The sequence below is a fragment of the Zeugodacus cucurbitae genome, chromosome 5, assembly GCF_028554725.1.
Source record: "Zeugodacus cucurbitae isolate PBARC_wt_2022May chromosome 5, idZeuCucr1.2, whole genome shotgun sequence".
In the NCBI taxonomy this organism is placed as follows: Eukaryota; Metazoa; Arthropoda; class Insecta; order Diptera; family Tephritidae; genus Zeugodacus; species Zeugodacus cucurbitae.
This window is the reverse complement of record NC_071670.1, coordinates 5306191-5317500: the sequence shown is the minus strand read 5'-3', so window position 1 is coordinate 5317500 and position 11310 is coordinate 5306191. Positions and strand designations below refer to the sequence as shown.

At 36.3% G+C, this 11310-nt stretch overlaps 2 protein-coding genes across 5 annotated transcripts in view; both read right to left on the bottom strand.

Annotated features, from left to right (window-relative positions):
* Positions 1–137, bottom strand: part of LOC105208534 (leucine-zipper-like transcriptional regulator 1 homolog) — a 5267-nt gene extending 5130 nt beyond the window's left edge. The window contains exon 1 of the mRNA XM_011178433.3: positions 1–137. This exon is cut by the window's left edge and continues 1128 nt beyond it. The gene's annotated coding sequence lies outside the window, so the exon portion shown is untranslated.
* Positions 138–809: 672 nt separating this feature from the next.
* The window catches only part of Ork1_0 (open rectifier potassium channel protein 1), a 45066-nt gene continuing 34565 nt past the window's right edge, over positions 810–11310 (bottom strand). For all 4 annotated transcript variants that reach the window (XM_054232454.1, XM_011178435.3, XM_029038073.2 and 1 more), the window contains 5 exons: positions 7402–7703; positions 7085–7336; positions 6910–7013; positions 4524–4671; positions 810–3175 (listed from right to left, as the gene is read on the bottom strand). In XM_054232454.1, coding sequence (XP_054088429.1) covers positions 983–3175; positions 4524–4671; positions 6910–7013; positions 7085–7336; positions 7402–7479 — 2775 coding nt within the window. In that variant the 5' untranslated portion in view covers positions 7480–7703 and the 3' untranslated portion in view covers positions 810–982. The remainder of the gene's footprint in view (positions 3176–4523; positions 4672–6909; positions 7014–7084; positions 7337–7401; positions 7704–11310) is intronic.

The window sequence follows — 11310 nt, the reverse complement described above, 5'->3', positions numbered from 1 at the left end:
AATAGAAATAAGTGATTTTTTGACAGCAAATATTTAGTGGATTTTAGTACAAGTGCTGCCAAGTGAACAAAATGCGTGAAAATTCAGTTATCCGTTAAAATAACATTTCAAATATCTATTAAGACAGTTTTGGCAACTCTTTTTTGAAAGAAATAAATTATATTAATAAATATTAAAAGTAAATAAATATTGTTTATATAAAGAGTACGATATCTATATTATTTAATGCATAATTCATCTTTATTAATGAAAAATACAACAAAAACCGTTTTTATCGTTTCATAGCATCTTTATTTGGTAAGCATTTTTGTTCATATGCGCTCTACATACACACAATCAATAATTTTAATATATTTCCTAAAAATCCTACTTATTGCAGCAAAGCACAATAAAGTGTACAACATTCTCGTTCACATTTGATGTGTTTATAGCATAAGTGTGTAGGCACCATTCTAAATAAATTAATAAACAATAAATAATATGATTTTTATGTAACAACTGTTCGTGATTAATTTGTGCGTGTGTGTAATTAATAAATTGTCAATATTTGTTTTTATTAACTAATAGCTACTTCTGCGGCTAATACTAAACTTATCACAATAATTTGTTTTTGGCAATTTTGGGGATTGGACACTTAAGCGGTTGTTGTGTTAAAGTTTTTAAAATACTTTTTAATATTATATCTTTATCAATAATTATAATTGTTAATATAAATATATTACCGCTTTTATAGTGCAGAAGGAATGCTTTAAAATGACATTGTCTTTATGCATAATTTACGTTTGTAACAAATAATACTATAGTGTCAGTTATTTAAATAAAAAAAACTGTGGCAAACTTATGGCATACCGTTATCAAGCTTATACTTTTGACAGTACAGCTGTCAGCACACAACCTAGCAGTGGTTATTAACATAACTATTATTAAACTACATTTAGGCACTTTGGAATTAATTAAATAAACTACAACTCTCACTATTGTCCTACACATCATCCGGTTTTTGTGTGCGCTCCAGCGGGAATCCCTCCTGCATGCTGCTCTTTCTTTGCGCCTGCGCGATCTGCACAATACGCGAAAGTGGCGAATGTGTGCTGCCCGTTGTAGGCGGACGCGTGGCCGCGCCAACGGTTGGCGTAGCAGCAGTGCTGGCCGGTAGCAGGCGTGTGGTGCTCGTTACTGTGCCACCGCTGCCCGTCGGGCTGGTCGGACTGGGATCACCGGAACTCGTCGATGAGGTCGATGTGGATATGTTGAGCTCGCGTGCTAAGGGCGATGGACGCAACGATAGGCGCCGCTGGAAGACGGTTTGCGTAGCTGCGGCCGGTAACGTTGGCGCCGCTGGGGTTGGCGCATTTTGCGGCGGTAGCGCGCTATTCACACCTGGTGGTGGAGCCTTACCGGGCGGTATTTGTAGCGCTGTAGGGCGCACGCTGAAACGTCGTTTGAATTTATTACTCGGCGCGGCAGTGTTGTTATTTGTTGCGGACGCATTCGTATCGCGCTCACTGTAGCTTGGTGGCGGTTCGGGTATTTGTTGCACCGCTGATGACTTGCGTCGACGTGTCAGCATGCTAGTTGGACCTGAAGCCAACATGGTTGGCGCCGCTAACGCTGTTGTTGAGCCGGTGGGCGCATTAAACGAAGTGGGCAGCGCGCCAACTACTGTGGAGCGACGTGCATATAAACGATTTGCTGCCGCGGTGTTCATAGCGCGCTGCTTATCATTGCTGAAGAGTGAGAATAATGGTGGCACATCTGGTAAATCCATGCCGGCATTACCCATTTTACGTTGCTTATTATTGCCACCGAAAATGCCACCCATATCACTGTGTGTTATTACCGGTGGGCTGTCGGCGGTTTCCTCCATTACGGTTTGCGTATGCATCACCTCTAAGGCGCGTATCAAGTCAGCAATTGTTGTATTCTCCAACACCTCACGTTCCTCCTCTGAGGCAACCGAGAAGAGACTAGGACGACGATCAGCCGCACCACGACCACCACTAGTGGGGAAAAGACTGCCGCGACGCGATGGCGCGCCGGTATTTGGCTGCACAGCGGTCGTAAAAAGACTGCCACGTCGTTGTGTAAGCCCCGCCGCGTTGGATGTAGGAAACAGACTGCCGCGTCTGGCGCCTGCAGTTGGTTTCTGTGTGAATATGGATTCACGTCGTTTGCGTGGCCCACCAACTGGCGCGGCATTACTGCCACGACGTGCACCAGCTGTCAAACCATTGAGCGCACCCGTTGGCTGTTTCGACGTCAAACTGCCATCCGAAGGATAACTGCTGGGCGGCGCTCCTGGTAAAACTGACGGCTTGCCATTGCCATAATAAGGCGCATTCGCATCAGCTGCCACTGTGCTGTAATAGTCGAGCGGTGGTGTGCGGCGCGCCGACTCTGGCACGCTCATAATCGAGAAGCGACGTGTGCCATTTGGCATGGAAATATCCGTGCCTGCCTCAGCGGCAGTTATGCGCTCTTGCGAAGGCCGCTTCTTTTGTGGGAACAATTTACGCAAACCATCAGGCATTGAGAACTTCTTCACACGCGGTTTGGGTGGCTCATCCTCCTCCATATTCACAACATATTCGCGTGGCGGTAAACCAAAACTGGAACGATATAGATCACGACTATCACCCTCCTTGTAACGACTATTGATTGCCTCTTGTATTCGCTCATTATCACCGCTCCAGGTCCATTCCGTCGGCAACGCAGTTGGACGACGTTGACGCCATGGCGGCTCAAAGTTGTAATCGGAATTGGCGCGTCCACGCGGTTTAGGCAGCTCATTAATGCTCGGATACGACCACTCACTGGCCAATATTTGTGAATCAGATAGACCATGATAACCGCCATACATGCTGACATCATCCTCCTCTGGCGGTGGCACACGTACCGCACCCAACGCACCAACCACTTTCGCCAGCAGTTCGGTAGTCTGCAGAAAAGCATCTGCGTCCTGGAAGGATTTCTGTTTATCCAGTTTGTCGAGTGCCGTATCGGATGAAGCGTGCGCGGGTGCGAGTACGCCGCGCGCTTCAATGACGTCATAAGTTTCGGAGAAGGCGCGCTTGCGTGGGAATTCCGGTGGCGCATCCTCGCGATACATGGTGAGCTCGGGTGCGGAATTCGAACGGTACAGCTGTAGTGTTGGATCTGGTTCGGTGTAGACAGGCTGGTTTGTGAGAAGAAAATAAATAATAAAATTTATGAGTAATGTATAAAAATTAAAAATAAAATAAAACATATAAAACTAATTAAAAAACTATATTTTTCTATAATTTTTGCGTTATCTGCACATTAAAAATCAGCAAATAATTGTATTTTTTTAATTTAATTTTTTTTTTTCAATTGCAAAAAAAAAAATTTTTAATCCTTTCTTTAAATGCTATTTTGTTAAACTTTCACAACCATACTTACAGCAAATTTCTTGCGTCCAATATTATGGATTACTTTAGAAAAACAACTATAAAGAATTGAAAAAGAATAAAACGTGTCTTAAATTACTTTCGTTTGCTGTCAACTATGTTTAACCCGCTTAGTAATTGTGTCACACAAAAACAACACTTTTTAGAAGTTGCAGAAATCAACAAAAATTGTAAAAGTTGTTCCATTATTTTAAGGTTAAAATTTTTAAAACCCGTTATTAATAATGTGTTATTTGTTAAAATGATGACAATTCACTTTTAAATATTTTCTACTTTCAAACATTAAATTAAATTTTATGTGCAAATAACCCAAGAAGATAGTATAATAAAAAGATACTAAAAAAATTATTAGAATAAAATAATCAAGAAATAAAATATATATCTACTAAACATTAACATTAACTAAATACACTTAGGTAACCAATTGTATTTCGATAATCTTACCACACTTATCATTATTCAAAACATCTGGCAGCTTTGTTATTGAAAAAATACAATTTTATTTAATTTTCAATTATTATGCCATTTAAAAAATATTTCCTACTACTTTATATAGTTATTATTTTCTTATTTACAATAATCGAAAAATTATCGATAAATAATTTTTTTATTATAATTTAAAAATGAGAAAATCTGATTATGTAAACAACCAATAGTAACGAAAAATAACGAAACTGGCCTTTCAAACTGCAATTTTCAAACCGTTATGGAAATTCGGAATTACTCCGAAAATATAAAAAACTCTTTCAATGCTATTTCTTCTTTTACAACATCAAAAACTTAATTTTTAAGTCAATTGTACAATTTGGACTCACTCCGAATATTGTTACAACAATAAAAACAAATTCGGAATTACACCGAAAACTTAAACAAATTTTGAATACTTTTTATCTATTGCAAAAACAAATTTTTTAAATTTCGGATCCATTATGCTATTTGGACTCACTCCGAATACTATTTGAATAGTAAAAACAAATTCGGAATTACACCGAAAATAATATAAAAAAATCATTTGTTTACAACTTTATAAAAATAATATAATACTTTATATCTTAAAACAAGTTCTGGCTTTTGATTTCATATAAATTTCTTTACCTTCACTCTCAGTATATACAGCTCATTCAAAATCCTTCGTAAATGTCCAACATCTTTCGTAACACCAGTCCATATGCGATTTTGTGTTGTTTTTATATTTGTAGATAGTTGTTGTTCTAAACGTCTTAGTTTCTTACTTTGTAAACCACTGTAAACAATTGGGGAAATAAATGTTGGGTGCAAATCAAAATTGATCAAAGATTATATAAAAAATAAAAAAAAAAAAATTATAAAAAACAATTAAAGCTGTTATATGTGAAATTAGTTGTTATAAAATAGAGGAATAAAATATTTGAAGTATTAACGGTGAATTATTTGCGTGTTATATATAAAAAAAAATATAAAATAATAAAAAAATATATTTAAATTAAAAACACCACAAAAGATACTAAAAAATTTGAATTAATACAAAAATATGGCATCACCATAATGGATGTGACATGATATCTTATGATGTGTTGGGGTGGTTTATACAGCAGCCTTCTGCCCTGGAAGTATAAAAGAAACTATGGTAGCTGGCTGCCGGCACTGCCAAAAAGCGTCATGTATTGCGACGAGATATCATATGATGTGTTGTGACTGTCAGCAGCAGCCTCCATAGCTGGGCCTATATAAGAAACGTGGTACTTGGCTGTCGGCAGTGTCAAATGGCGCCATATGATGTAGCATCAACTGATGTGACATGATATCATATGATGTGTTGTGACTGCTTCAGTTGCAGTCTCCAGCCCAGGGACTATATAAGGAAAGTGGGTGCTAGCTGTAGGCAGTGCCATAATCATCACATGATGTGACATCACGTGATGTGCTATGATGTGATTGATATCACATATTGTTATATCAACAGCCTCCAGCTCTTGGCCTATATAAGAAGCGGTAGCTGGCTGCAGGCAGTGCCAAATGCTTCACATGATGCGACATCTTATGAGATGATATGATATCATATGAACGGTAGTAATTGCTATGTCAGCAGCCTCCAGCCCTGGGCCTATATAAGTGCTGTGGTAGCTGGCTGCTGGTAGTGCCAAATCACGTCAAATGATGTTACATCATGCGATGCTACGTGATATCATATGATCGGTAATTTTTGCTATAACAACTGCCTCTGGACTCTGCCTATATAAGAAACGATGGTAGCCGGCTACAGGCAGTACCAAATAGTGTGTGTACCATGATGTGACATCATGTGATATGATGTTATATCATATCATTGTTAGTGAATGTTATGACAGCAACCTTCAGCACTAGGCCTATATAAAGAACGTGATAGTTGGCTGCAGACAGTCCTAGCTGAAGTCGCATGATGTGACATTACGTGTTGTGAAGTGATATCATATGATCGGTAGCAATTTTTATGACAGCGGCCTTCAACACTGGCGCTATATAAGTAACACGGTAGTGACTGCATGCAGTCCGATATGTAGTCAGATGATATGGCATCATAAGATGCAACGTGATATCATATGATTGGTAATGTTTGTTCAGACAACTGTCGTCGAACTCCGCCTATATAAGAAATGTGAAAGTGGTAGCTGGCTGTAGACGGCACCAAGCGGGGATATTTGATGCGACGTGATTTCATATGTAGAGATTGGTTTACCAGCAGATTTCGGTTCAATTCCTATATAAAAAACTGTGATAGCTGGCTATAAGCAGTGCCAAATGGCGTCATACGTGACGTGAAATCATATAAGTGTAGCGCCTTTAAGAGAAACCTTGATAGCTGGCAGCAAACGGTGTGACATCACGTGATGTTTAGTGATATTATGTGAAGTGTGATATGAGAATGAATGGCTTAAGGACTATATAGGAAATAATAATAACTCTACAATATAAGTGAAGCCAAAATAGCTGACTAGAGGCATGCTTAGAGGTCAAACTATATTAGTAAGTATAGGTATATGTGTAGTATATTTATATTAAATATCCACCTTTATATTTATCACAATCAATAATTGATCTGCCACCTTTTATAATAATAACAAACTAATAATAGACTATCACCATATTTATTATGCGATTATCAGCTTGATAAAATTAAATGCAACTAATTTAGGTAAACTAAATGATTGAGCACTTATTATTTAAATTAATAAGCGTGATAGTTCACAATCAACGGATCTTCATACTATAGCAGACTGTAGGCTTAATTTACAAGGTTTTTTAGTTCCAGGAAAGTATTTTAAAAAATATATGCATAACTATATAACGAAATTGTTAGTAAAATATTAAAATAAATGATTTTTAAATTTTTTTTTTGCAAATCCATTAGGTAGACAATACAAATGAACCCAGACACATTGATAGCAACAAAAATATCTATATACCCACATTAAAAATTTTGAATTTCAAAACACTAAAATATAAAAAAATATTAAATAATTACCGTGTTATGAAGCCCATAATCATCACCAAGTAGCCTAAAGCGAATATGAACCAGAATATGACGAATACCTCATAAACTACAAACCAAGCGCCGAATTCGCGTGGCTGAAACCAGATAAAAATTCATAAAAATAATTAAAATTATATTTTCTTAAAAAATCAACTATTATGCGCACCTGATCTGGGCCAAAAGTGGGCACAAAATCACCAAAACCAATAGTGGTTGTGGTCACATAAGCGAAATAAATCGAAATGGAGTAAGACCACTTCTCGAAATAGGTAAACACAAGCGCCGGTAACAGTATAAAAATACCGATACCCGGTATTAAGGCGATCAGTATGGCGGTGAGTAGCCCCAATTGTGGTGGCACATAATGTTTGTCGCGTGTCAGCTTGAACTTTTTATAGCGCCGATAAATTAACTCGAACTGTAGGTAAAAAATAAATATATTTAATATAAAAATATATCAAAAAGTATTTCAATTAAATGTACCGTTTTGCCAAAGTAGTCACCCAGACCGGCAAAAAGTATACCATTAACCGGTATGCCGATGATCGAGTAAAATATCATAATCAGCCGTCCCGCCAGCGTGGTGGGATATATATTGCCATAACCGACGGTTGAGCATACAGTGAAGGCGAAGAAGAACGAATGATAAAATGTCCAGGTATATGGTGGCTCAAATTCATCCGATGTATAGTTGGTCACCTTTTTGCCGCAATAGTCGGAAATATTTTCAAGTATCTCGGTGACAGTGGTCTCATTCTTGCCGGACAATTCGCTAACGAGGTATTCTGGAATAAAAAATTATAAAGAGAATTAAAAAATGTTTAAAGACAAAAGATGGTTTATATATGTAGATGGCTATACCGCAGCATAGGCCATGATATAAAGGGTGATTTTTTAAGAGCTTGATAACTTTTTAAAAAAAAAAACGCATAAAATTTGCAAAATCTCATCGGTTCTTTATTTGAAACGTTAGATTGGTTCATGACATTTACTTTTTGAAGATAATTTCTTTTAAATGTTGACCGCGGCTGCGTCTTAGGTGGTCCATTCGGAAAGTCCAATTTTGGGCAACTTTTTCGAGCATTTCGGCCGGAATAGCCCGAATTTCTTCGGAAATGTTGTCTTCCAAAGCTGGAATAGTTGCTGGCTTATTTCTGTAGACTTTAGACTTGACGTAGCCCCACAAAAAATAGTCTAAAGGCGTTAAATCGCATGATCTTGGTGGCCAACTTACGGGTCCATTTCTTGAGATGAATTGTTCTCCGAAGTTTTCCCTCAAAATGGCCATAGAATCGCGAGCTGTGTGGCATGTAGCGCCATCTTGTTGAAACCACATGTCAACCAAGTTCAGTTCTTCCATTTTTGGCAACAAAAAGTTTGTTAGCATCGAACGATAGCGATCGCCATTCACCGTAACGTTGCGTCCAACAGCATCTTTGAAAAAATACGGTCCAATGATTCCACCAGCGTACAAACCACACCAAACAGTGCATTTTTCGGGATGCATGGGCAGTTCTTGAACGGCTTCTGGTTGCTCTTCACCCCAAATGCGGCAATTTTGCTTATTTACGTAGCCATTCAACCAGAAATGAGCCTCATCGCTGAACAAAATTTGTCGATAAACACATTTCGAACCGAACACTGATTTTGGTAATAAAATTCAATGATTTGCAAGCGTTGCTCGTTAGTAAGTCTATTCATGATGAAATGTCAAAGCATACTGAGCATCTTTCTCTTTGACACCATGTCTGAAATCCCACGTGATCTGTCAAATACTAATGCATGAAAATCCTAACCTCAAAAAAATCACCCGTTATAAGCAAAAAATATTGATTTTGTACCGATATAAAAATATAAACAGTAATTTTCAAATCAATTGCGACCATTCGGAATTAAATCCGAAAACTGAAAATTTGATTTTAATACTTTTTTTTTATTGCAACAAAATTTATATTTTTCGGATATTATACAAATCGATATTATACTATTCGGAATCATTCCGAATATATACAAAATCATTTGTTGAATTTTTCTACTGTTGCAATGAAAAAAAAAACTTAATTTCCGACAACATTATGAAAATTCGGACTCACTCCGAAAACAAAAAAAATATTTTAATACTTTTTTCCTTTATTACAACAAAAGTGTACATTTCCGTATACATTATAAAAATTCGGAATGATTCCGAATATATAAAAAAAATACTTGATACTTTTTTCCACTGTTACAAAGACAAAAACTGCAATTTCCGACATCAGTATGCAAATTCGGACTCATTTCGAAAACAGCAAAAACTGTTTTCATTAACTTTTTTAATACAACAATAAAAATTTTAAAGTCCGTCACAATCCGAATATAGAAAAAATATATTTTCCACTGTTACAATAATTTTTTTGTAATTTTTTTAACCGTTATGCAAATTTGGACTCACTCCGAAAACTGAAATAACTGATTAAATAATTTTTTTCTAAAACAACAATAAAAATTTTAAATTTAGAATTAATCCGGCGAATTCGGACTTACTCCGAAATTAAAAAAAAATATTTTTCCACTGTTACAACGATTTTTTGTATCCGTTATGCAAAATCGGACTCATTCCGAAAACAGCAAAAACTATTTTTATTAACTTTATCTTATAACAACAAAAATTTAAAATTTAGAATAAATCTGGCACATTCGGACTTACTCCGAATATAGAAAAAATATATTTTCCATTGTTAAAAGGATTTTTTGTAATTTTTGTATCCGTTATGCAAATTCGGACTCATTCCGAAAACAGTAAAAACTGATTAAATATTTAGTTTCTAAAACAACAATAACAATTTTCAATTTAGTTTCAATCCGGCAATTTAATATTTTTTTCTACTGTTACAACACATTTTTATAATTTTTGTTTTATTTTTGCAAATTCCGAATTACTCCGAAAAAAGCAAAGTAGAAAATTACTCGGTTAAGAAGAAAACGGGACTTCGTGTAACGGATCTTGAACCCTCAGATGCCCGATTTTTGCAATATGCTCAGATCTAACCTTACTTAAGCAATGACAATTAGCCGCTAATTAAATAATTAGCTTAATTGAATTAATGTTTGCCTTACAACAAAATAATTTCTTGTAAACAGGGTGCTGATTGTGCAATACTATGCTTCTAAAGATACATTGTATAACAAAGAATTGACTTCACAAAAGCGATTAATAATAATTTTCCACTTCTTGAGTGTATTTTCACTCAACTTTCGACAAAAGCAGCGCGAAAATGCATTGTTAGAAGACGTGAATGCACAACAGCCACTCATAAATACAGTTATAGACATCATATGATGCACCGCATGAGATTTACAACAATTTAAAATAATAAAAACATAATAACGCTTAGTGACTTAGTAGTGCAATATACTTGCACTTAATCGGCGTCTGGATGAATGCTGAATTGTCGCACTCAGTTGGTTGGTTTATTTGTGCTACAAATTGCATTTGGCAGTCACTTGACAAGCACTGACATTCAAACGGCTGTTTGCTACGATCCACATTGATTTGTTGTTGTTGTCTCTTTGTTCACCGGCTGTGTTTGTTTGTTTGAATAAGTTAAACGTTTTGCTTAAATTAGCGACAATTTTAGGTTATTAACAATGAATTTTCTCGTCAGCCACTTTTTGTACGAAATGCCAGGAGGAATTGTGTGTAAATTAAGAAAATTGTAGGCGTTTAAATGATTTGAAAATTGCACTATTTCAATCCAGAATTTGCATACACAAGCGGAAGCAGAAAAACACTCAAGACGCAAAGGTTATGCAGCGTATTTAATTAGGGAAATTTCCTAAACGTTATGACCTCTGAGAAGGCTTGAGGAAATAAGATGTTATTGCTTTCATCGTGTTTATTAAACAAGAAATTTGCCACAAAATAATTAAGAATTGTTTGCATTAACAATTTGACATTGGAAACCCACATAAATTCGTCCGGCGTCCGTAGAAATCAAGTGAAAAATGGTCTAGACACTAATTTGTTATGTGAGAAAGGCATTGCAATAACTTTGGCGCTTTTTTGACCATCAAAAATGTTCTCTCAGTGAACTTTGTCCGCAGAAAAGTAGTCAGAAAACAATTCTAAAACAATCAACTGACTCCCGTAGGTCTAATATTAATTTTAAGGTCGCATACCCGTCATTAGATTTAATCCAACTCGAGCTCAGCAATGTCAACCAAATACCGAGTTCGATAAGTTTCGATCTTTTGAATTTGGAGTAATTTATCGAGGAAAACTAACTGGAATATGAATATCCGAGGTACAAAAAATATCATAAAGAGCACAGTGTCTGAGAGGGCACTTTAGGAGTTAGGTTTCATAAAAATTTCCAGATTCCTAAATTCAGAAAATCATTCGTAAAACTGCCT